The following is a 27,071-nucleotide window of genomic DNA, read 5'->3' on the forward strand; positions in this document are numbered from 1 at the left end:
TTTGCAAAACTTTCATCTATTCAAACTTTTTTTTTAAGTATTCTTAAAGCTTTATTTAACCACATGATGAACTCTGCTTAACTGAAGTTCGACACATGATGTGGGTGGGGGTCGGGCTGGGGGTCGGGGTGGGGGGGGGGGGGGAAGGTTGTGTCATATCTACCCCCGAAATGTAAGGGTATGTTTGGTATGCATTTTCAAGATAAATTATGGGTTTAGAATGCATTCTATAATCTTATTTTTCTCAATTTTTTCGTTTTAGAATATGTTTTAAATCTAGAATCTATTCCTAGAATGCATACCAAACATAGCCTAAACTTCACCTGACCTTCCATGAGGCAAATAAATTAGGATAAACTGTAAAACAAGGCCTTATTAGGTGCCTCATGCCCCAAAACAAAACCAGCAAAAAGGAAAAAAATATAGTCTTCAATTTGGATTAGTGATACGGATCAATGGATTTCATAGATCCAGGATCCGAAAACCATTGTTATTTGCTAATGGCATGATTAAGGATGTTAAACAGTCCGGTTTCGGTTTAACGGTTTGGTTTGGTTCGATTTTGATTGTTTGAGGGTAGAAACCGTAACCAGACCATTAGCTAAACGGTTGCATATCCAAAACCGTAACCGTTTAGTAAACGGTTTCGGTTATATGGTTTCGGTTAAATGGTTATACACGGTTTTAAACGGTTTTACACGGTTTGGGTTAGCTGATTATGAATAACATCCCTAATTAACTAAATAGTTTAATAGTTTTAAAACCAAACCTCCTGCATTTTTTAATAGAAAATGGGATGTAGCCTATAGTGCCATTTCTTTTAATTAGTAAATACCTTCAATGGTCGATGGATCCCATGAAAATATTGTACCTTCAATCACTTTTTATCCATTTTTTCTTTTTCTTTTTCTTTTTTGGGTAGAAAACGGTTTACCTTCTATTTACTAATACTAATTAGTTATTAGTAATTAGTTATTAATTATGAAATTATTAGTGTTTCTTTTTTGAAAAAAGAAAATCATTTATTAAAGAAACGTGACTTAGTGAGTTAGTAGTGGTTAGTACTTCTACTTAATAGTTGCTATTGCTAAGTTTTGAATATTTTGATGTTTGATTTAAACGATTATAATTGATTGTAATTGGATTAAATGGCCTGAAACCGTTGGATTAATCGGTTAAAATTGGATCCAACCGTTTAGTTAAACGGTGGTATTTTTTAAATCATAACTAGACCATTTATTTAAACAATCTACCGATTCTAGTTTAAACGATTCGATTTGATTTTGATAAACGATTTCGATTTTGTTTTGATACGCTTAGGCACGATTCTCACATACTCTCAACAAGAGTCCATGGGAGTTGTAGGCTTCTATATGGTGGTCCGAATGGTCCAATCGCCCGAACCAACAGCCTCCTTTCAAAACACCGACTTGATCTTAATTGACTAGTTTGAATAAACAATGAGGGAGGGTCCTTCTTTCACACTCAAAAAACAAAAACAAAACAATGAGGGTAATTATGGAATTTCAAGTGGGCCCCGATTTATAAAAAATCCAAAATCGAAATTTTCGGGGGTAAAGTGAGTTTACCCGTCGTCGACGCTCATGACGCGGCGTGACCCCACCAGGGCCACCACCCTAATTTTGTAATTAACCATTAGGGAGGCCCTTAACGACAGCACAGCACAGCACAGCACAGAATCTATTACACTAGAGTAGATAGTAAAAGTACTTCTAACTTCGTAGTTTTTATTAGAGGCACTTTAAGTTTAACTACACTACCGAGTTCCCAATCCACACGAGTTAACCCGACATCGAAAAAATTACACGTGGCCCGAGGAACGCGGTTTCGTTCCACCGCCCTATTTATTGTCTTTCATCATCTAGCATAATGCTCATTACCTTCTCTTTCTCTCTCTCGCTCTCATTATCTCTTTCTTTCTCTACTGTATCATATTTGTCATCTTCTTCTTCTGCTTCTTCAAATCCTCATTTCTTTCTCTCATTGAGTTGCTCTGCTTACTTACAAATTGAACTCAACACATCTGATTTCAGTGAATTACTTGACAGTTTCAGCTTTTTTTGCTTTTCCTTTGAGGGTTTGTGTCTCTGGTTGATTAACCTTTGTAACTGGATTTGTTCATTCTGGTTTTGGGATTACTTTGGTTTTTCAGGTACTTTTAATTTTTTGTGTTTCTCGCGGATTTCAGGGTTGCTTTCCCCTGTTTTGGTTACTTCTTTGAACCACTCTTGGTGTGCTGCTTTGCTTCATTGCTTCGATCATTTGAATCGGTTCCCGCCATAATCATCATCTGATTAGCCCTTTTGTACTCTTGCGAGATCTTCGTCTTCCTCAGTTTCTGGCTTTTCTTGAAAAACATTCGAAAATGTTGTAAATCGTTTTCTCGTTCCCCATTCCATTCAAATCACGAGACAGAAGCAGAAAACCCGTGTGAAATAGAAGAGAAAAATGGCGTCTTCTGATAACCTAGCGAGTCTAGTAGAACCTTGGGTGTTCCGTCCGTCTTTCACAGACTCATGGATCTCCGATGCTTTTCTTCGCGATACTGAAACGTTAACCAAAGCCCTTCAGAAATCTCTGTCCAACGAGTCGAAAACCCTAACTTCCGATTCCAACAACAATAGCGCTTTACTCCAGCTGGTGAAGTCCGATCCATCACCAACACCGACATCGACTATATCGGGATCGGACCCTGAAACGGCACCGAAGCAGCAACGCCGGAACACGATCGGCACCACCGCCAGTGGAAAGATCTCGAAGCGCAAGTCACGTGCTTCAAAACGGTCACAGACGACTTTCATCACAGCCGATCCAGCTAACTTTCGACAGATGGTTCAACAAGTGACCGGTATTGGGTTCTGCAACCCACACCTGCCGGTCGACGCTACTGCAACTCCGGTGTTAAAACCAGAGCCCCAGCGCCTGGGGACCCGGCTCCAAAGCTGCTTGCCTACTCTCGACACGTCCGCATTCTTGTTGGAACATCACCATCATCAGCAGCAACAACAACAGATTATGGGTCCCACGTTGGCGACGGGTCATGTCTCATTTGCGCCGGTTGCGGATGGTGGCGCAGGTTTAGAGTTTGATTCCTTCCCGAGCTTCCCTACCTTGGAGTCATGGCGAGGAGTTGTGTAAGGAGGAGATTTTTTTTTATTTTTTTTTTTGTTTTTGTTTTTGTTTTTGTTTTTTATTTTGGGGGGTGTTATTTTATGGCCGGTAGTATTTTGTTCTTTCGTACTTCGTTCTGTACTGAATCATTTCCACTGGGAAGCTTTGTTCATATTTTTACTCCCAGTTAGGCTTCCCTACCCGGTTTCTTTGTGTCAGATCTTTAGTGGCATTATAGTAATATATAGTGAATTAATTGGCATTTTTGTCATTCTCTCTGTTCTTGCCTATTGTACATAGAATTGTAGTTGCAGTGGAAATGTGGGAATAGTGGTTTTTTAAGGTATGAACAGAATGGGGTGTTGTGTCTGCAACTTTGAAATCAGATCTGAAGAGTGGTCAGAACTCAGAGGTGACCAAGAACATGCTCTCTGCATTGTGAAATCATGCTAAATCATATAACGGCCCTGAAGATTTCTTTAGTACATATTCTGCTACTAAAGTCTGATAAATCTTTCTGTGTTTACTATTTTTGTCAGGAGTTGTTGCTTCGGGAGGTGGGGGGTGGGGGTACCCAGTTAAGCGATTAGACAGTGGATTGAATCCATTTTAGCTTTTGCATTTAAATTGGATTACTTTTTCTTTTCTTTTTTTTTTTTTTTTATTATTTATTTTTTATTGCGACTTTCTTTTTAGTTGTTTGATCTATTTAGGGTATACATTGGATCAAGTTGGTAGCAGAAATTAATTCTATAAATCAAAGCAAAACCCTAAACATGGATCCTGAAACTAGCTTGATAAACATAACCATGGAGGGGGTAATGGATATCTCACAAACTTTTTAAATTCGCCTTAAAGCCCAGTGGATATATGTAGGGCTGTAAACGGGTTGGATTTGGCTTGAATAATGCTATATCCGCATTTACATCCGCATTCGCATCCGATAGCTTATCGGGCAAATTTGGATAGTGCTAAATGGATACGGACATGGATATTTTATTCGTTTACATGTAAATATAGTTTTTTGGATATTTATAATCTATCCGTATCCACATCTGTATCCGTTTAGCTTTCGAACGGATTCGAATAATGCTAAACGAATACGAACAAGGAGATACGAAAACGGATTTTGGCTATTCATTTACACCCTTAGATATATGTGACCATCATGTGTGGTCCGTCGTAAATTTGGTTCTACTGCCACTTGTTAGAGATTTGGGGAGAATTCATTCTTAAAATTTAGTCCTTAAGAAAAAGATGTCCAAGTGAGTAAAATCCCAAGATAGTCCCCTTCGGGTAAATCCATTTGCTGGGTGTGAAAGATACCATTCCATGTGGATAGTAGTGTTGTGAACCCTTACCCATTTTTGTATAGCTTCAGTGTTATTTAACAATATCAAGCTTCTAGAACTTATTAAGGTTTGTGTGTTGCTTGGGGAGGACGAAAATAAGAGATATGGGAATATTAAAAAACCAAACGTTTACTAAGGTCAAGGGATTAAATTAATTGAAGAGGAATAATAGTTGAGGAATAAAGAAAGGAAAGATGTACTGTGTATTAGGTGACGGCAGGGAAGGCGGGGTTAGGTGTTTGATTCCATTAATTAAAGGATTAATTTAAACCTTTAATAAAATGGGTGTTTTCTTCTTTTTTTTTTTGTTTGGGATACAATGGCGGGACAGTAGGGAGTCTATAAAGGGAAGACCCTGGGGAGTGAATGTAGAGGTAGACCTCAAAATCTACACTGTTGGATGGGAAGAAAGTCAACTTTTACAGTCACCGTTGTAGGCATTAAAGCTGGGAAAGAGAATAGAGGCGGACTCCAAGGTGACGATAGTGAGCACCCAAGGGCAGGGCAGGACAGGAGGGGTGTAGAGTCAAATATGGGGGGCTGTTGACTGTACCTGTGGTTGTACGGCTCTCTCTGTTGACTGATCCATGCATTAGTTGCGGAGACACAATCGCCTGATGGGGGGGGGGGGGGGGGGGAGGGAGGAAGGGTACGTGTGTGGTTAGAAGAAGATAATGGCTTGGGGCTGATGCTGATGGTCGTCTACGATAGCGGCATGCATGATGCATGTGACTCCACAATTTACCCCACTACCCGAAGTTGGGGGTGTCATGGTGTAGGGGTACCAAAGTATCTCTCTACCCTACTTAAACCCCCCAAAATAATAAATTTGAGAAAAAAGGAAAATTAACGTTGTGTCCAGACCCAGACCAGGGTGCTACTGCAAATGGAGAATGAGAGGGAGCGGAGTAGCGGAGACATAATACATAAACCGTATCGGTTAAAAAAGGTTGATTCAGTTTCGAGTCAAAAGAAAATCGAAACCAAATTGAATCGTTTAAATTTGAACTTATAAACCGTTCATTCATTGGTCCAATGCTGATTTTAAAAGTTCTTTGTTTCTTAAATCACAATGTAGGCCTAGATGCCATGATTCAAGCCCAAAAGTAGGGTTGCAATAGGATCGGGTTGGGTTGAGTTTCTTAAAATCCCAACCCAGCCTTGAGTCTCTTTAGCTTGGCCCAGGCCTGGCACGATCTTGACTTAGGACCTGAAAAATCCAATCCTAATTCGCCCTCGGGATTGGTATGGGTTGACCTTGATTGGACCTAATCATGGAGTGGGGAAGGGAGAGATGCATGGACTAGCCAGAGTTGGGCTAGTTCAGGGGAGAAAATTATCAATTTTATATAAAATAATATTGTAATAAAATGTATTATCATTTATACATATCACACAACTTTAAATGTATAACTTAAAACAAGGTCAGATTGAACCGAACTGGGCTCAACCTGAAGCCTCAACCCTGGTCCAATCCGACCTTGGCTTAGGACTAGAAATTTCAACCCTAACTCACCCTCAGGGCTAGATATCTCAGTCTAGGATCAATTTGGGTTCAAAGTGAGTTTGAACCGATAGGACCAAACTTGCACCCCTACCCAAAAGCATCATATAATTTTTTTATTGAGTCTAAAAATAAGTTAATTTCATACTTTCACTTGGGTCCAGAACTATTAGTGAGAACCATTAACAAAACTGAAACTAAAATCAGCAAAAACTTCTTAATAGCTATATGTAAAATTATGGGACAAAGAACATTGTTTGAATAAATGCTCTCCTATGCCAATTGTTATCATCTCCAATTCCTGTCCATTCCAATTTCATCCAATTCCTCACATAGGAGCAGAAATGACCACCCTATTCTCTGTCCGAACACACTGCCCAAGGTGGGATAGGGTAGTCATTTCAACTCCTATATGAGGAATTGAAGGGAATTGAAGCGAACAACGAATTGAAGGTGATAAAAATTCCTCCAACCCCCAAATATAGAAGCACATGGTTTCTTTCATTGGAATCATGCGAGGATGATTACATGACTAACCAACGATCTCTTACCCATTTATTAATTAACCTCGATTTTGGATTAAGAAAACCTGATATATATCTAGATAAGTTTAAAACTAAAAAGAACATAACCTAAAATCCTCCTCAAATCCTCGATAAAGATTAAAGAAAGAAATATTTGAGCACTTGAGCAATCTTTAATCTTAATCTTATCCTTCCTCTCTAGTTGCTGCAGCGCATATATGTGGTGGCAGTCTTAGAAGGAGGACCGTTGACGGTAGCGTTGTGGGGATTTGTCAGAAGAGGATGAAAAGTCAACAGTCAGACATTGAGGCGTTTTGTCAGTGTCTAGGGACTGACGTGTACTCTGACTCACTGTTAGATCCTTTTTCACAACTTTTTATGGTGTTTTTTGTTTGTTTCCCAACGTTAACGTGGCTCCTTCATTTTGACTAAACGGTCCTCATCTTAAGTGTGACGTTTTCCTTACGCAGTCCTGACGTTGCTATAACTACAGGACGGGTCACTTGAGCGGGTTTATGTGGACCCGACTCATGTAGCAAAGTTCTAAAGAGAAGACCAACTTTTTGACTTTTTCTTCTTTTCCTTAACGCACTCGTCACGTTGCTACAGGCCAGAGGGCGTTGTCACTGGACTCACTACCCACTAGCATTACCCATCATGGATGGTATGAGGAATCGGGTTCCGATCCAAACCCGACGATTTGTATGGATTCAACAGGTGCCAATATCGATTCTGGCCTTCTGGAGTGATCCCATATCGAGTGATCAGTACAATCCAAGGGTAAAAATGTGATTTGAAAAAAAAGAAAAAGCAGGGTAAAGATTGGACCCGATTGAGGGCAATGCATATCGGGTAGAATGAAAATAGGGTCGGTGTTCCCTGTGAGGGAACGTGACCCCTACACAGGCATCTTGGAGGGTGGGATTTTCGAATGGATGTTTCTTCTAATTTCTCATATGGGGTGGAAATGATCACCCTACCCCCTGATTGAAAACATTGCCCAAGGTGGGGTTCACTCCCCCTTATTAGAGGAATTGGAGGTGCCCACGGATTGGAGGTGATAATTATTCGAGATTTCCATCTTCATAGGAGGTCAAACGATCACAATTCTCTTTTGTTCTCTTCATTTTGTTTACTTTCAATCATTTTCCTTACATTGTTTTGCAAAGATCCATGTAGGTGCCCACGAATTGGAGGTGATAATTATTCGAGATTTCCATCTTCATAGGAGGTCGAACGATCACAAACCTCTTTTTTTGTCTCTTCATTTCGTTTACTTTCAATCATTTTCCTTACATTGTTTTGCAAGGACCCATGTAGTCGACCACATTCAGTTGGGATAAGGCTGAGATTATCGTATCTTTAAGCCCACGATGGATAGATACAAAACAAACACACTTGATAATGAGTTTTGGAGTATTCTTTTTATCTTGGTTTGGGCTTGGGCTTGGGCTGGCCAGCACAAACCTGAGGTGGGTTGACACTACTAAATATTGGACTTGAAATATTCTCGATCCGTGGGGGTAGGGTCTTGGTTGGGTCAACAAATACTTGAGGTAGGGATTAGGTTAGTCAAAATTAAGCCTTGTGTTGTTGGGCCAGTGTCGGTATATACTATTCTATATTTCTTTGAATTTGGAAAACCATATTATGTTTCATTTTATATTTCTATCAAAATGATCCATTCATATTGCATTTTATGTATGAAATTTGCTTTAAATTGCAAGTAACTTTTATATTTGAATCATTTATTAAAATTTTCTTTCATGATAATAATTTTAGTTAATATTAATAAAACTTGATTTCATATTGCATATATGGTATGTAAAGCATAGTTAGAAAAAACAGGTTTTCAACTCGACTCACATTTTTCAAAACTTGATGGGTTAGGTGAGTCAAACCTGATCAGGATGAGTAATGTGTTTTGTCATCATTATTTTTTTTTTTTAATTTCTTCCTTCTGCTTTTCTAAGTGAGGACTGAGGCTATTGGAGCTCTTCTCAGTTAGAAGGAAAAAAAATAGGGGTTACTATTGAAGAAAGCAAACAAAATTTTTGAAGGTTTTGTTTAGTTGTATACCAAAAAAGGTTGTGTGTGCAATCATGCATGATGCACGACAATACACACAATCATCGGATGGAGTTGAGGGGATGCACAGTAGACCCTCATCCCCCATCCAATGGCTTTGTGCTTTATCGAGCACCAAAACCCTTCCCCTAACACAATTCTAGATAAAGTTTTCTTCCACTCAATGTGAAGAGAGAATCCCTTCATTCAAGGTGATCACCCTTGAAATAATAAATGCCATCATTAAATCTCGCCCCCTATTTTTCATGGTCGAAATATATTTTTTGTAAATCAATCACAAAATCACATTTTATGGGTTAAGAGGTTCTCTCTTCACCATGTATGAAAGGAAACCCAGTGCAATATATGTCATGCCATGTTATTTTTTTTTTTTCTTATGGCAAAGAGAATGTTACTTGGTTGCATGTTGCGTGCGCCCCCTACATTCAGACACAGGACCTTGCAAAACGATTGTTGCGCCCTCAGGGATTTTCACATTTACATGGGTGTGCGATGGTCATTTTGCATAACCTTGTGTCTAGGCGCAAGTGTCGCGCACCGCACATGACTAGGTAGCATTCTTTCTCCCTTTTTTGACTATAATTTTTTAAGGCAAGAAATAGCTACCTAGTCGCGTAGCCCATGTGGGGACCAATGAGAGCAAGCAGAGCAACATCAATATGGATGAAAATTTTTATTTCACGGGGGGTGGGTGGTAACTTTGCATGCTTTGGTGTTTGTGTCTGCACGCAAAAGCCAAGCAAATAAGCAACATTCTTTTTCTCAAATTTTTTATATTATTTTTGTTAATCTATCTATAACTTGGGGAAATTAACACTACTTGGCCGTATGGCCCACGTGGCTCCTACACCTAAACACACAAGTGCAAGAAAAATACCATGTTACTTCTATGGAAAGGTTAAATTCCATTTAACCCCAATGGCATCCTACTTCGGGTTATCACCAGTGCATAAGAAGCAGTTCAGCATTTTCACTTCAATGTCATAGACCGGTTCGGCTAATTAGATGGATATAGCCTAGTTTTCTTTTTTTGAAATTTAATGTCGATGGTGCCAGTAGAAGGAACCCAAGCATGGCGGGCATTGGTAGAGTTTGTCGCAACAGCTCTTCAATGTTTATCTGTGGCTTCTCCAAAGGTATTGGCTAGAATAACGCGCTGGTAGCTGAAGGTCTTGCAGCAAGGAAAGCAATGACCGGTAGCCCTTTTTATTAGAATTGAAGAATTTGATTATCGAAAGCGATAACCTCCTTTTGATCATGTTGCTGAGGGGTCACTCGGTGGCGGTCCCATGGAGGATATCTCTATACTAACTGATTGTCTTTCTCTTGTTCCCCTCTTTGAGAATATCCAGTTCTTGCATGTATTTAGGGAAGCTAATAGTGTTGCTGACTCTTTATCCTCTTTGGCAGTGGGTTCTCAGTATTCTGTAACTTGGCTCTCGTCTCCCCCTCTTGTTGTTTGCTAATGCTTTGGGAACAGTGTTTCCCTGTTAATAAAGGCCTTTTATCAAATAAAATAAAATAAAATTCTATGAAAAAGTGAAAATCCCACCCAATGAGATGCTTGCACTTGTACTCCCATTGACCAGTGTGCGAGACCGAGATGGCGATCTCTTGCCCTTATAATTTATAAGCCGATTCCGCCGATTTTAATCTGATTTGGATCCAGATTTCTAAACCATGTGGGTGTATAATGCTTGTGTTTCGTGGCTTCCAATCCAACGGTAACACTTTACTTTAAAAAAAAATAAAAAATCCAACGGTAACAAGCATCTTATTTGAATCTACAATATCCATTCTTATCGCCCGAAGAAGTTTCTCTCTATCTCCCTCTCTATCTGGCTGTCCCGGTCTCCCGGACCTCCTGGTGTCTCTCTCCCTCTTTTCGCATGGCGTCTCAAAACAGTAGGGGAGTTACTCTACCATGGACAAGCAAAAGCAGAGACGATGGAATCCTAGCTAGGGTTTCCAGCACTATATCTCAATCCCCAATCGTGTATCATGGAAAGCGAGTGGTCTCTGATGCAGCATTTGTGACAAAAAAGCTCCTCAAGAGCACCGGCAAAGCAGCTTGGATTGCAGGAACAACGTTTCTGATACTAGTGGTTCCTCTCATCATAGAGATGGATCGAGAGCAGCAGTTGAACGAGCTTGAAATGCAGCAAGCGAGTCTGCTCGGAACCCCCTCAATTTCTCATTCCTCTCCTCCCAAGTGATGATTATGATCCTCTCAGGTCAGGGAAGCTTGGTCCTCTATAGGGTTTCGTTGCATAATTCAGATATAATCTAGGGTTTAGTATAATTGTTTTCTGTATTGGGTTGATTAGGTTTTAGGGTTTTAGCGGTATTGTGGTGTATTCAATACAAAAAGCGGATTTTTCTAGGGTTTATCTGTTTTTCTTGTGACGGAATGGAATTTGTGATTTCTCTGGTTTATGGTTTGAAAATGTTTCAAAATATTAGAAGGTAATCCACATCTCTTTCTTCTCCATAGTTTTGGGTGACTTCGAAGATGAGGTTGCAAGTCGCACCCGGAATTGGATTAAGATCGCTATTGTTGTCTCGTTGTCATCATTCTCAAATTTAATCTTATTGAAATCATAGCGAACTCTTTTGCACTGCAGCTTCAATGTAGAAACTTTTTAAGAACTGGAAGGTCAACCCCGCTTGTAAGTTCCAATGAGCAATCTACATATATATCATATATTAATGAGTGTCCTTAAATACTAAGAGCTTCGGAAAAAGGAAATTTAGAAAGTTTCATTTCCTTAATCAAATGCCAGAGCCTCCACTGCTTCATTAGGATTAGTAGTCTAATCTATAACTGTTATTTGGGGGAGTTTATTGGATCTACTATATTAAGAGAAGTAGCGTTCTTACTTCATGTCACTCCCTTTCTACCTGCTTTATTGTAGCCAAAATATTCATGGTAGGTTATATATTAAAAAAAAAAGAGCTAAAAAAAGTTGGTTTTTTGAAGTAGAATAGAAAAGTAGTTAGGAAAAACTTGATAACTCACCGATTATTAGTAATCGGTTTCAATTAGGGAACTGGAAACCGATTAATGGTTGGTTTGATTTCGAAATCTGTCAATTACTACATGAACTGGATCGAACTGTTTAAATCGGAACCGAACCAATCAAACACCCTTACCTTTTTCGTCTCAATTCTCACACATTTCTCTATCACATTTTACTCTCTCCCTTCCTTTCATTTATTAGTAGCATGGATTCTAAACTACTTTATTAATGATTAAATAGTAAACCTATAATAATAGATAAATATATTGGCCGCTTAACCACCTCGAATTCATAGATGGAATTGTGACATTTATAAAAGCAACTCCAAATCTTGGATAATTCTGGGTGTCAGTTAGAAAACCAAGTCCATCTCTTGAGCAGGTCGAAGACACTAATCTGACAAGAGGAGGAAGAAGTGGCGAGACATCTCATCTCTTTTTGAATTCAGTTAATTCAATACGAAGAACATGAAGATGTCACACTTAGACCTAGACTCCTAGTTTCATTTATTTTTTTTCCCTCTACATTTCCTGGGCTTATCCTTTTCTAGTTTTCTTTCACTTTGTTTCCTATCCAAAAGGTACTAATGCTTTATATATCATGATACACTGGTTTAATGTTGTATTCTAAAATATTCATTACTAGTCCATTGAGTCTCATTCATGTGCACTTTAAGTAGGAAGGAACAACTGTGAACTCTGTAATATGGTTTCTTCATTTTGCGTTTCCATCATTGCCAGCAAGGGAATGGGTTGACCAGTGTCTATAAGCTACTCTGGTAATCAGTGGGTGAAACCTAGTACCAGAGTGAGGACGTCTTAGATTAATCTTGGTGTAGGAAAAATATGGAGGGAATATATGGAACTCTCTTCAGTTCCTCGTTTTCTAATTTCCCTTCTATTCTTCTTCTTATTCACATCGGCAGTAGTAGTTGCTTCATTGCCACAGGATTCATCGGCGATAATCTCAAGATTCCAACAGTATCTTCGATCTCTCTCTCTCTTTTCAGTTCCTCATTTTCTAATTTTCCTTCTATTCTTCTTCTTATTCACATCGACAGTAGTAGTTGTTTCCTTGCCAGAGGATTCATCAGCGTTACTCTCAAGATTCCAACAGTATCTTCGAATTAATCATCTCACCCTAACCCTGACTACTCTGCTGCTGCAGATTTCATCCTCTCTCAAGCCAAAACCATTGGCCCCAGAAGAGAAAAGACAGTCATTCACATACCCAACAATCCCAGATATAATCGAAGAAACGAAATCCCTTTTCAGGCTCTCCTTCCCCCTTGCTCTCACAGCTCTCCTTGTCTACTCACGCTCTATCCTTCACGTACCAGCCAACCTCCTCCTCGTCTCCCACCTCCGACTCGGCGTTGCTGCGGCTTAGGGTTCAAGTCGGTGAGTAACACCCCCCTCTTGTGAATCCGATCCGATTCTAAAACGATTGGGAGGTTGATTTCAAAGGCAAGTTACATTTACAAACTTTGTGTGATTCAAGAATTTTTTTTAGATAAATCCTTTCTATTTGCAGGTTAGGGCTGAGTTGAGAGGTTTTGGGAGGTAGAAGATGACGATGGGATTGGGATTGAATTAGCTATTCATTAAGGGCAATAGGGTAACTTCCTAAAGGGAAAAATAGATACTATGGTCAGGTTTCCTTCGTTTTCCAAATTTAGCCTTTAACTTAAAATACTAACGGACTGGGCCTAAGTGAATCCACGTTTGAAAAGTAGTGGAGGTTTAGTAATTGACAGAAACATAGGGGAGGTTCGCTGAATTGTCAGAAAGGTAAGGGGAAGTCAGAGTAATTTACTCTAAAAAGAAAGTTTCAACTTATAATTTTATAATATAGCTTGCATTTACATTAGGTACTGGGGTTTGGTTTTACCTGAAGAAATTATAGGATTATAACTAATAAAAGCAAGAAAAACATCAAATTCTGAAGCTATACCACAGAAATATTTGAAATCTAGAATCTACTTACTGGACTAAGTTTTTTTCCCTTGGAATATTCATGCTAGGTTTTAGATAGGGGGAACAGTTCCACCGATCCACCTGATTGCAATTGTTATCAGCAGAGACTTATGCACTATTGTGGGTTCTGTTCTGATGCGAGATATTGGGGATAATTCTGCCTTTAATCCATGGCATGGCCTCTCTTATCTTTCTATCCCTTTATTACCTGATGCTGCGTACCTCTGCAGGATTTGTTTTCTGCCCCTCGAAATGAATCCAAATCCACTATGTGCAACTGTGCATACAGACAGAATCACAGCCAGTGTAAGTCTCGATATGTATTGAATGTATCGGCCTGATACGTATCGCATTCAGGTTTGGAGGGAATACGGGTGATTATTGGAATATGCTAGGATTGTGTGAAGTTGAATGTGAATTATAATTACTGGAAAGAGTTCTGGTATGGTAGACAGAATATAAACTGTGGAAAGCAGTTCAATATTTATGGGTGTGATGGTAGATGAATGGGTGAAGGTGTGGGTCTATGTGAACAGCTGTAGCGGTGATTTGGTGGTGACTTAATGCAGGTTAGTGGAGAAAAGACTGGTTTAAAGGTTGCTGTAAAAAAAAACAGAAAATAGAAGAAGAACAAGAACTTGATGTAGTGGAGAAAAGGGCTGGTTTAAATGTTGAAGTAAGATGCTATATCAAAACCAGATAAGAGATCTCTGACATGATCAAAAGTATTGTATCTTCCTTGTTAGAGAAAGGTCCTCTAGACTGGTAGGTCGAGTGATTATCTCTAGAATGCACCTTTTGAGTGCCTTTTATTTGCCACATGGCTTTTATTTGGTCCTCAAATCTTGTTGACAGGTTGTCCACATTCCCTTTAGCTAGTTTTAAATTTTCATTGGGAAAATTTTCCCAAATTCTGCTTCATTGATTTGCTTTCCTTGATTTGTTGTATTCTTTTATGATAATTGAAATCTGGTTTTAATAACCAAAACTATAAACCATTGTGGGTGGAAATGGCATCTTGTTCAACCCTAGACATGTTGAGTAATCTGCTAGAAATATATTACAAATCATCTTCACTTTTGGGAATGAGAGAAGTAGTGAGGATTGAAGAACGATGACCTATCAACTAAGCAGACATGCAAATAGATCACGGTGCCGCTTCTCATATCCAGTGAGGAATGTATACTAGTTTCTGCTTCCCTAATTTGCAAGACCTTGAAATCGTGTTAAGTTACTTGTATCACCATCATTATATTTTTGGCCTTCATGTGGTTCTTTGTTCTCATTATCTTTTATAATACTCCACCTCCGGACTAATATCATCCAATATCAATTCCCAATTCATACATCATAATGCCCCAACTCTTGTTGAGCAATGTCGCTTGGCTATGGTGATGGTCATTCTTGTTAACACAGCCAACACACTCATGGAGTGATGCATATTCAGTTGGAGTTCGGAGGCATCGCATTAGAAACCTTTTTCAGTAGATGCATCCGTTTGTAGCTTAATTTTGGGGTTCGTGCATTGAGCATAAGTTAAAGGTGATATCGTGAGAAATGTAGCTTTCAAGTCAACCTTACATCAGTGAAAGAATCAGGTCGATCGGAGTTTGAGAGAGAGAGAGAGATGATCATTAAAGTGAATCTGTGCGGACAACAAACAACTCTGTATAAAAGGAGGTCAAAAAAAAATGGAAATGCATTTTATACACATTTAAAACGGAAAGAACGGCCGCTTTGCCATTTTTATCACACTTTTGAGAAACAAATGGGAATACGCATTGAAAGGGGTGTGTGGGTTTAAGTCCCACTTCGGGTGTGTGAGTGTGGTGTGAGTTGTGTATATCCACCATTCCACGGTCCTAAAAGTTGGTTAACCTTTTGGGATTGGTGTGTGGTTTGTGTGATTACACTTTCATCAAAACATAGAATGGGGTGTGTGTGTTTAGTCCCACATCTGATGTGTGAGTGTGGTTGCGTTGTGTATATACGCCATTCTACGATCCTAAAAGTTGGTTAACCTTTTGGGATTGGTGTGTGGTTTGTGTGATTACATTTTCATAAAAAAAAAAAATGGGAATACGCATTTAAAACTATAAAATACGACAATGCAGTTTTAAACATGTTTTTGCTAACTAGGGGCTGGACTCTAATGATCAATTGATAACACACTCGAAGTCATGCACTCTTCTCTAAGTCTTCCAAATCATGTTCTCCAATTCAACATAGGCACTTTTGGGGAAATGGATTCCAAACCCCAACACCATAGCAAAGCAATCAAAAACCTTTAACTGCCCGCTCATGAGTTGCTCAAAAAAAAAAAAAAAATGCACCATTGAGAATCCCTCAACTTGAATGAAGAGTGGTGATTGTGCAGAATCAAGGGATAAAAACAATCAAAATAAATGGGAGAGACCATAAGAAATATCATATTACACGAACACAAGATATATATGATGTTATTCCAAGTCTTACCAGGTGAAAATCTTCATCTACATAATAGATGTTTATTCAGTAAAATAAATAATCACAAACAAAACAAGCATTGACACAAAAGGTGGTGATAAATTTTGCGAATGCAAATAGTTGAGACATTAAAAACTCTTAGTTTGTTGAATATTTACTCTAATTGTTCCTTTGAATCTTGCGTATCCATCACAGGCGCATTCACAGATTCCCCTATTACGTCGGAGCCAGAGAGTGAAGAAAAGACAAAAGCTCCTACCAAAAACAGGATCAGAGAGATGGAGAAGATGCAGCATACACGCCTATCAAGTAAATAAAATTGAATGCATATATACTACAGAACACCATAAAAAAACACACAAAAAGGCATAGAAGAATAAAATTCAAAAATTCGAAAGTGGTGTGGGACTCCTTCAGAGCTGCTACTTTGCTTCCTCCAAACTCATTACTAATTTTATCAGCCTTTTCTTTACCGAGGAATGAAGAGAGTCTTCCTCAGTAGTCATCTCACACACCATAGTTTGTGGATGAGCAGGCTAATGGAGAGTGGGGTTTCAATGGGAAATCAGGTCTTGATAGAATTTACTATAGACTTCAAGCACAGCAAGGTTAGTTGAGTAATCACAAGATGGGAATTTCCTTTTACAAGACTTAGGCTTGGGGCCAGACTCAGGATAAGCAGGAACAGAGGATCTAGGCATGGAGGAATTGTTGGACTCAGAGCCAGACATCAAAGATTAGAATCAGGCTTGGGAAACCAAGGGTTGGCAAAGGAAGGATCAACACAAGGAGCAGCCGGGGTAGAGACAACATTAACCTAGGGGTGAAATGGGTCAACACTCCTAAACCCTACCTGATTATGATCAATAAGGTTGTGGTAGTAGTAGTAGTAGTTCTGTATGACAACAGATGAAGGGAAATAAAAGTAATAGCCAGGTAAGTTCTGATTTTGGAGTGATGGCTCAGAGCAAGAGAGGATGGGTTATTGAAACCCATACCCTGATCCTCACATCCATGCATATTACTATAAACATCTTCAGAAAAAGAAGAGTAGGTTGCCGACTGATTACGAGGAAAGGATGGAAAGCCCAGTTGAAGCAAATCACTTCTGCCATTGCCTGAACCCATGATAGCAAGATTGAAATTCAGGTCTCCTGAAACAGGGACTATCAAGTTCATGTTTCCCAAGGGAAAACTCATTGCTGATCAATGGAGGTTGAGTAGGAAATTCAGCATTTTGATCCCTCAAAAATCCCCAACGGGCTTTCACTACTTTGTGACTGATTTAAGTTTGGAACTTCTTTTGCACATTGGAGAGTAGGATTTAGTTCTTCATCCATAGAACAGGGTTGTCAAAATATGAGAATGTAGTCAATTTGTAAAAGAACTCTCATTGATGCCCAAAGGTGTTGTTAAGGAGAACCCCACTTTAGTCCGATTTGTATCTTTACGGTCACACAATAGTGTAATGGGTGATCATCTTGCATGAAAAACAAGCAAAAAAGCATTCAAATTTAACATAAGCAATAAAAGAACCTCCATTGTCTTGTAAAACAAGGACTGAGGCTGAGAGGAGTTGTTCAAGGGATACTTGCACCCTAGCAGACCAAGAAGGAAGACCTCAACATTCCCAGTCCAAAATAACCTGAAGCGGCTTTCCCTCCATTGCAGCTATAGCTTCAACAGTCCACTCAGAAAACAAGTTGCAGGAAAATGCAACAACTGGATCGATAGTAGCATTTCATTAAATTCCAAACCCTTAAGAGACACCTTTGGAGGCAGAAATTAGATGTAGAACCACCAAAGAGCTCCTCCGAGTACACGAGCTCTATCTTGAAAAGAGAAAAATTCGAAAGAAAATAAACCCCCTATGGTTGTAACAACCTAAAGAAGCCCCCAAATGGTGCTAAATGTAGCAAGGTGATCCTTTAGCTCAGAAGCCTGAGGGGGTACCCTACCTGAGAACATAGCCAAAAAGAACAGTCGGTCCCAGAAAAAGGAGACCGTTGTCATGCCCCAAACTTGACTGAGAAACCAAAGCATCAACATCAAACATTACTTTATCCTTTCTCCTACCAGGGCAAGATAAGGGGGGAACCAAAGAAGGCCCAGAACGTTTTTGAGAATAAAACAAAGAACAATTAAAAGAAAGTGTTTGAATTCTAAAAACACCAACGTCACTCTGACACTCCCTAACTTAATATATTCAATACAAAACTCTAAAAAACTATCAAACATTCTAATCTAAACAGAACACATAAGTACTAATCCTATAAGATAACTCTATCATCACTTTATAAGCTTATAAATTAGGCCCATTGCAATAAAACGGAAAAAATTTAATAATAATCATAATAACAAAAGGCCAAAATTATTACATAATTAACGACTGCCACCCCTCGTGGAACTTCTAGTCCATGCCTCCACATAGGATCAATGTCTAATACAACTGCATCAATTGGACCAAAAAAAAGGCTAAGGCAGCAGACAATACACTGTATTTATTTATTTATTTATTTTTTTGTTGATGAGAAGACACTGTACTGTGTTGAAGGTGCCTATAGAAAAACAACATTGGCGAGAGTTGGGAGGGGCAAGGGGCATGTCTACCATAATAGCTAAGATTATAGGTTCTACATGTATAGGTATTGTACATGCATTGATAACAAATTGAAAGCCTACTAATCCCCTCCCCTCAAAAAACATAAAATATGTAATAAGCCTTGAAGCAAAATCACGGTTTGATAACATCTAAGCTTGCTTTCCCATATGGCACAATAAAATTTTCAATGGGGGATCCATGAAAACCATTTTCAGAGAAGGCTCCTAAAAAGCAGCAAGAATGAATATCTCTGTTTCCAGTGCAGGTTAATTATGCATAAAAAGACAGCAGCAAGGCAGGTTTAAGATTCAGGACCGTGCTATTTTTGAGCTTTACAAGTAGCAACCTACCAACCCATGAAGCACTTTTGTAGCTGCTGAACTCCAATGTCTCTGGGTCGTAGACCATCATAGACCTATTACCTCTTGCTACACTAAAGAATGTACGAAGTATAGTCAATCATACATTGCTAGGATTATCCGATTATGCCATTATGCAAAAAGTGGAATGACCAATTAAGGCTGAGAACCTACAGTGCATATAAGGATAAAAACACTGTACTCTAAAGGCATGTACCATGACTCCCAGGATAAAAAATAACTATCAAGAAATGTCTCTAGGCAAAAGCATATTCCAAAGCACAATTAGTAAACTAAAAAAATGATACTAGAGAGATAGTATTGACAATAATATTTGTAAAGTTCAGAAAAAGAAAATGCTTGTTAGGGTTGAGGGAATCAATGTATCTTAGTCTCCTAGGGGTTATCAGCATAACAGTGTCATTTCATCCAAAATCCATTAGACTATAATGTCAAAAGATACTCTACTGTTTCCACAGATAACAATACCCACATTGATCCACTCTGAAATAAAGGGAAGAGGGGGGAAAAATGCAGGAATGACTAAAATTAATGTAGTACTGAATATCCCCCTTCCCAACCAACCACAACAACCCATTTGCAAAGGGAATAAGAGGAATCATAAATTTTATGCAGATACCCTATAATAATCAAATTAATCGATCAAATAATCCAAAACCATCGAGTTCAGATGTTCTGCATCAAGAGTGCGTAGTGATTCTACAATTATAACAAGCGCCTGCCAGTACTTATGCACTACATCCTCACACAGATGAATTGTACCAGCTAAAGAAGCACAGCCATCCATGGGTTGAAGACGAACCACAAACAAAGGACTTTTACGCATTGTATCATAAACCAAATACTCCGTGACCTTTCTATCAAGGTTGAGACCAGGTTAAAATGTTCACCAACAAATCTTCCCCATTAATGACTTGCCAGAAAGACTTTTAAGGAAGGTCAGACATTTGACACACAGGAGGCATGTTATTCCATGCACAAAACCCAAGGCCCAATCCTTGACCTTGTGAAGATGATCCAGTAGACAGCTCCTTGTAATCCCTGCAGAAATCCTCACCAAGAAGTGTTGTTATAGTATCAGTTGCAGCAGAATGGTCCTTACCCTGCTCAAACCAGTCTGAACCAAGTACAGCATCTGGCCTAGAAAAATCCAACCGAGTTGAAAGTTCTTTTGCTCCGCTTAAGTTTGGGACATGTTCAACCACATCGGGCTTCACATCAGATCCTGTGGAAACCACGCATCAAAAGCTGCATTTATAACATAAAACTAGTAAGTTTGCATCTTTGAAGGACTAGAAGGAGAAAAAGCAAGCTCACCAGGCATGGTCTCAGAGGGAAGGGTATCTTCCAATGAACTTCCACTGATAGGAGTACACTCACTGAAAACAGATGCAGCAGAACGACCCAATGGAGAAATAGGATCGCTGTATTCTTCCCATTCTGCCTCACATAGATTCAGGTTTGAGCTATCCATCATTTCACTGGGCATAACAACAGAAGAACTTGAGCTTTTCTCAGATGAATGATTCTTTGCAGTGCTTAGAGTCTGTGCTTCATGCAGTAACGCATCTAACAGGCCACTATTTCGTGGTGACAGACAATCTGATTGCACAGGCTCATTCAATGGAGGAGACTGGATAAAGGTATCAACAGACTCGAGTGAAGGTGGTGGGGCCGGAGATGTGCCCCAACTACTAAAATCACTTTCTGAATATTGGAGTGAAGGGAGCTCCAACTTCACAGCCCCAGAAATGGGCTTAGAAGCAGAGAAATTGCCATTTAAAAGGGCATGGCTACCAGGTATTACACCAAAGTGCTGAAGATTCTTGCTGCTAGGGTCAGGATCATATGGGAAAGACAACCCAAATGATCGATGGATCTTCTCGCAAGTATCATTCTGAAACTGGTCATATGTAGGCAGTGCAGGAGTGACACTGCCATTAAAACCAGGAAACAAGGTCTCTGATTCTCGGAGTCGCTTTGAACGATGGACCGTTGTGGGAATGAAGCTGTAATTATGAGCTGAACTCAGGCCTTGTGTCAGCATGTTACTAGCAGATAAATCAGGCAATGCTGATGCATAAGATAGAACACCTGGATTGGGCTTCAAATTGTCAAATACAACATCAGGAATCTCATAGTTTGATTGCAGAATATCACTATGCCGTGAATCCCCACAATTGAATTCACCAGAGTTCTGACACAGCTGACTCTCATTCAATGACTGTAAACAGACATCCGGAGGATAAAGTGGTAAACCAGCACGTTGTCGTCTCTTGATTCGAGTGTTCCAGTAGTTTTTTATCTCATTATCCGTGCGTCCAGGCAACTAACATAGAAAGAAGCCAAAATCTCAGGAAAAAAAAACAGTACAAACTATGAAGAGGGAGAATAAATAAATTAGCCAAAAGAACACGAAGCATGAAACACTCCATTCAAAATTCAACGTTCAACAATGAATTTTCAATGTTCAACATTGAGCTCACATTTCTCAATTACATAGATTCTGTAACTGTAAGTTTGCTGGTTGTTGCATAATACAGAATATGGATAAAAATGCAAGATCATATATAAGACATACTATCATGCATATAAACCTAAAAGTGATACTCTATCTTATGTGACTAGTATCAGGAAAAAGTTATCTTTGAACCCCCCCCCCCCCCCAAAAAAAAAGAAGATCATTCTCAAATTGAAACAAGGTTGATAGATGATAGGATTTTTGGTAATAAAAATATTGCAATCACAAGCAAATCTCTGCTTAAAAAACAATTGAACATAAAATAGTGTACCCAGTGCACGAGGCTCCCACCATTGCGGGGTGGCCACTAGGTTGCAATGAGCAACCTTACCGTTGTGCCGAGGTCCGCACTAGTTAAAAAAATATATAGAGTATCATATCTCCAACTGAGGACTATCTAATATATTACATGCATACATAAAACCAAGAACAAGATTGCTATAACATATCTCGCTCAGAAGCCAGCCATTGTCAAGCATCAAACATGTGACATCTAATCCCCTAGAATCTTGAAGGAAATGAAAGAAAGAAAAATGTACCAAATTTTAAGCATTGGTTGAGATCGCAGTGCATATGGTGTAACCACAATTTGCTTCCATGTATATATCATATTTTGGACGTAATAGACCAAATAGAACTTGATGCAAGAGCTTCTAAACAAGAGAGGGTGTCTTACAGTTTGCACTACAATACACAAATATCTCAGAAATTGCTACTAGACACATACATTTCAAAAATCAGAGAATGCTTTAACCTACAAACATAAAGAAGACTAGAACAGATAGACATACATGAGCAGCCATTCGAGCCCATTTGTTCCCCATCTTGCAATGGAGTTCAATGATTAGCCTTTCTTCTTCCTGAGTGAAAGCACCCTTTTTCAAGTTTGGTCTCAGGTGATTTGCCCATCTCAGACGACAGCTTTTACCACAGCGGAAGAGCCCTGAGAGCTTCTGAACAGCATTCCAGTTCCCCTCTCCATGCTTCTTGACATAATCGACCAAGATTGCATCTTCTGCCGATGTCCATGGCCCTTTCTTCAAAACAGACCCCCCACCCAAGCTTCCACCAGAACTACCTTCGTCAACCAATGGTGAATCTGCCTTGTCCTTGGACTGCATGCTATCGTCACTCTCATTATTTGTATGACCCATTACCTTCAATGTGACTCCCCACCAATCGCAGGTGACTAATCAAAACCATCCAAACAGAACTGTACCACCCTGAACAATAATGTGAGCAGCAAAAGAAAATCAATCACAGAAATAGAAGATAGATGCACATCTCAAATCTAGGGCAATCATTCCATGGAGGAAGACCTCAACAATGCCAGAAACAAAAACTAAGCAGTAGAAACCCAATTTGAAACCAGAATGTAAAAGAAACCCAAAAATTCATAGATTGATATTTCAATATCAATAGATCTAGAGTTCTGGAGACAGGACATAATTAACAAGGGAAATAAATATATAGCTAAAGCATAGATTACTTTTCGAAGATAAAGTATATAATTTTTCAGATTATAGAGGGGGGGGGGGGGGGGGACAAGGTAGCAAGGAGCAGAATTTACAAGGTACTAAAAGAAGAAACGATCAGACTGACAACGACACAGAGGAGTAAAAAACTTAATCAGGGGTCGAAAAGGAAACAGAGAATACAGCATCGAGACCAAAAAAACCTGTATTTGGAACTTATTTTAGTTGATGAAGTACCCCAAATTTTATGAAAATCACAGATTGCGAAAACCCAAAAGGAAAATAGAATAATTATTGCACTATAATCCTCAGGAAACCAGGGTTTAGCAGTTTCTCAGCGTTAGCAGAACCAACGAACAAAGACAAAGAAGCTCAATAAATTTCTCAACCGCATTAGCAGTGGAAAACGACAGACTAATACGAGAACTAAATGCAAAACTGGTTGATCACAGAAGAACAAAATTAGCAAGAAAGCAGAGAGAAATCAAAACCATCTTCTGGAAATCATCGAAGCTGCAATGTCAGAGAACCCCCAAAATCGGAAAAAAAAAATTGTAAATTAAGGAACTAAATCAGAAATTAAAAGCCCATCCCCATCTCTTTAGCTGCAATAAAATCAGCGGACTTTACCCATAAAAAGAGATTACCTGAATATAATCGAGCTGGTGAAGTCCAACCAATTCAGAATAGTGACAAGTATTTAAGATATACAGAGAATCGCATTCTAGCTCCAATTAGCAAGAATCCAGCTCACAGAAGTCGCCGAAGAAAAGCCGAGGAAACAAAATCACTAATTTAAAAAAAAAAAAAAAAACGAACGGAAAGAAAACAAATTCTCAGAATTCTATTGTACAATGTACTAATTCAATAAGCTCAGCAAGAACACAAATTACCCAAAAAGACAAACCCTAGTTTCCCTAAATCTAACTGAAAATCTCCCAATTGAAACATGGGTTCCACAATCAAAGCAAATGCAATACAAGGCCAGATCGAAGAAACTCCAAACCCTAACTCACGAATCCAAAAAAGAATCGAAATTCAATTGAAAGAAAAAAACACACAAAAAAAAAAAAAGGAACTAACAGAGAGAGAGAGAAATGGTATCGGGGTAATCGGTAAAAAGAGGTGAGATTCGATTTATTTGAGAATGCAGAAGAGAAAAAAGAGAGGGGTTTGTGAGGGAAAGGTGGGACGTCGAAACCCTAAAAAGAAAGGGTGCTTTGATTGATGAGAGAGAGTAGAAGAGATAAGAAATGGCGAGAGGAGCGCAAAAGTAGGAGAGAGAGTGGAGGAGAGAGTACCAGCTTAGACTTTATTCCTTCCTCGCTTGCTTCCTCTTTGCGACTTTGCCCCCATTGTCACACGCCCAGACTTTGTGTTTTGTGTTTTGTGTTTATGTTTGTGAGAGAGAGAGACACATAGAAGGGCAGAAAATATTGTAGATGTTATGATGATTTCTTTCCACGTAGAATGATTTTGGGAAAAATTTTCTTTTTTTAGGAGAGGGGGGGGGGGTGAGAGAGAGAGAATGAGTTGATCAAGACAAGACTTACCACTACCCTCACATCTTTCTCCCAATCAATCAAAAATGTATAAAATCCAAAAGGAGAAGGAACAAAAAATGTTGAATGCTCTCCTTAATTAGGGTTCTATAAATCTGTGATAAATATAAATATTATTAGAACAAAACAAAATGTAAGACAAAAAAAATAATATATATATATATATATAGATATAGATGGACTAATAGGGTATAAGGAGGGAAGAAAATCTAACTACCCTTAATAGAGAGTTATATTTATTAATCATGGTCAGATGCAATCATGTTAAAAACATACATTAATGATGACTGGTGTGCATTCCATGCATGCATGGTATGCATGATGGATGTTTTGATAATTCATGGCATGGATGAATAATGTGCACAATGCTAACGTGAACCGAATGATCAGCTGAGATGAATACCAGAAAGGATCAAGTTTGGAAAATTTTCAGGACTTGGACTGGACTAAGTTTGGGATTTCAAGGCCGAACTTCAGGCTGGGCTTCACCTAGCATCTAGGCTGAGGCCTCCAATCATGGTTTCTAATATCGGGATCGGTCAAGGTTGATACCGATCCGATATGATCTCGATTCAAAATCGGTCTGTATAGGTAAAAAATGATCAAAAATTGGATTTTGTTGGATCGGTTCCTGTATCGACTAGTATCAATTAGAAAATTTTCAAAGATTATACGGACTAAAAGTAAATTGGAAAATCATATTCGATACTGATTCAATCTAGGTGAATCGATCGATCCGATCCCGAGATTATGAACTATTTTAGAATTGTTATGCCTGATATTGATTGATCCTTACCCCAAAAAAAAAAAGAAAAGATATTGGTCGATCCAATCTCGAGATTCGGGCAATCTGACCAAGTTGACTGATCTAGGAGATGATCCACTATTATTGGGCAAGATCGGTCATTATTCCAGATCGGTTTAGGCCGATACCGATCCAATCTGAGATTATGAATCATGCCTCCAATTGGGTTCAGCCAGATTAGTATAAAAATTTGGGAGGTGGATCACTGCCAGGCTGCGTGGCTTTTACACCAGTGCGACTATCAATGAGAGAGCATGCATGGGCATCCAAGAGGGGGTCGGCCTTTTCATTTCATAATAGGTAGGAGGGCGGTTATTTCACCTTTTCATGTGTACGGGCACAGGTGTCACGCAACCTAACAATTTTCTTTTTTCCCTAAAAATATATGGGAAAGGGGATGGACCAATGGTCATCTAATCGAGCTCTACACGTTTAAGGATCAACACGTCTAAGCCCATTTATTTATTCTACCCCAATCATCCCATAAATTCCCTATTTTATCCCGAATATATCATTTCTTAATCTCCTTAATTAATTTAACATCCCCCATTACGTAAGCTATATATGAAGGACTATGGGCCGAGTAAAAACATAGAATTGATAATTGAATATTATTGCACTATTAAGTTGATGGACCAAAAATAAATGGAACACATAATCAAGGGCCATGTATACTTGTTGAAAGGTCATCATATGTAAGGGTATCAAAACTAAACCGAATCAAATCGATTCATTTAAACCAAAATCGGTAAACTGTTTAGTTAAATGGTCCGGTTATGGTTTTAAAAATGACACTGTTTATTTAATCGGTTTGGTTCGATTTAGGCCGATTAATCCAACGATTTCAAACCGTGTAATCCAATTAAAATCGATTATAACCAACCCGTCCAACCGTTTAAAAACTTAACAAAAAGTTTTTTTTTTTATAAACAAAAAGTCAAAACCTAGCAAGTAACAACTACTAAACAGCCATGTTTCTTCATTAATGATTTCCTTTTTTCAAAAAATATAGCTTATAACTTAGTAAGTAATAAGTTATAACTATTAACTAATAACTAGTATTAACAAATAGAGTAGAAAATGTGTTTAGAACCATCTAACCAAAACCGTGTAAAACCGTATAGAACCATTTAACCGAAATCGTTTAAAAACCATTTAACCGAAATCGTTTACCAAACGGTCACGGTTTTGATTATGAGACCGTTTAGTTAAACGGTCTAGTTACGATTTCTATCTTCAAACAGTCAAAATCAGACTGAACTGAACCGTTTAACCGAAACTGGACCGTTTAACACCCTTAATCATATGTATGTCCATTAAGATTGAGGCTCTTAGAACTCCAAATAAATATGAGATTTACTTATTTAGCCATTAACCTAGAGATGAACATTCTGTCAAGTAAGTTCTTGTTTCATTACAAAGAATTGAATCTCATTAGGAGCTATATGGATGAAACTTGGATGGTCTGACTGTAGTAATATGAGCCCGTTTAGTCCATTTATAGCATGTTTAGTATAAGCCCGATTATAAACCAGTATCTGACCGACTATTTATAAATAGGACCATGTCTAGCCTATGAGTGCTACCGTTTACTTAAACAGATCGTTCACGGTGCGAGATCTTAAAATAGGAGGGACCAATTAGGTCTAACCGAAACCGGTCCA

General features: G+C 38.8%; 3 protein-coding genes across 4 annotated transcripts; 2 read left to right on the plus strand and 1 right to left on the minus strand.

Moving 5' to 3' along the window:
* The first annotated feature begins 2,365 nt into the window (after window positions 1-2,365).
* On the plus strand, window positions 2,366-3,414 carry LOC122669825 (calmodulin-binding protein 25-like). Its single transcript, XM_043866685.1, has one exon. It carries the CDS (start codon window positions 2,470-2,472, stop codon window positions 3,157-3,159), a length of 690 nt encoding a protein of 229 aa, XP_043722620.1. The 5' UTR covers window positions 2,366-2,469; the 3' UTR covers window positions 3,160-3,414.
* Window positions 3,415-10,469: 7,055 nt separating this feature from the next.
* LOC122669826 (mitochondrial import receptor subunit TOM9-2-like) lies at window positions 10,470-11,055 on the plus strand. Its single transcript, XM_043866686.1, has one exon. The coding sequence runs from the start codon at window positions 10,490-10,492 to the stop codon at window positions 10,814-10,816; it is 327 nt and encodes a 108-aa protein (XP_043722621.1). The 5' UTR covers window positions 10,470-10,489; the 3' UTR covers window positions 10,817-11,055.
* Window positions 11,056-19,649: 8,594 nt separating this feature from the next.
* Window positions 19,650-24,426, minus strand: LOC122669354 (transcription factor GAMYB-like). 2 transcript variants are annotated; one of them, XM_043866103.1, is made up of 4 exons: window positions 24,342-24,426; window positions 22,357-22,778; window positions 20,362-21,373; window positions 19,650-20,269 (listed from the first exon to the last, which is right to left on the minus strand). In XM_043866103.1, exons 2-4 carry the CDS (start codon window positions 22,717-22,719, stop codon window positions 19,974-19,976), a joined length of 1,671 nt encoding a protein of 556 aa, XP_043722038.1. In that variant the 5' UTR covers window positions 22,720-22,778; window positions 24,342-24,426; the 3' UTR covers window positions 19,650-19,973. The 2 variants fall into 2 exon arrangements, with proteins under 2 accessions (XP_043722038.1, XP_043722037.1); XM_043866102.1 differs by lacking the exon at window positions 24,342-24,426 and adding an exon at window positions 23,688-23,831.
* Window positions 24,427-27,071: the final 2,645 nt, after the last annotated feature.

Source organism: Telopea speciosissima, chromosome 7, assembly GCF_018873765.1.
Source record: "Telopea speciosissima isolate NSW1024214 ecotype Mountain lineage chromosome 7, Tspe_v1, whole genome shotgun sequence".
NCBI lineage: Eukaryota > Viridiplantae > Streptophyta > Magnoliopsida > Proteales > Proteaceae > Telopea > Telopea speciosissima.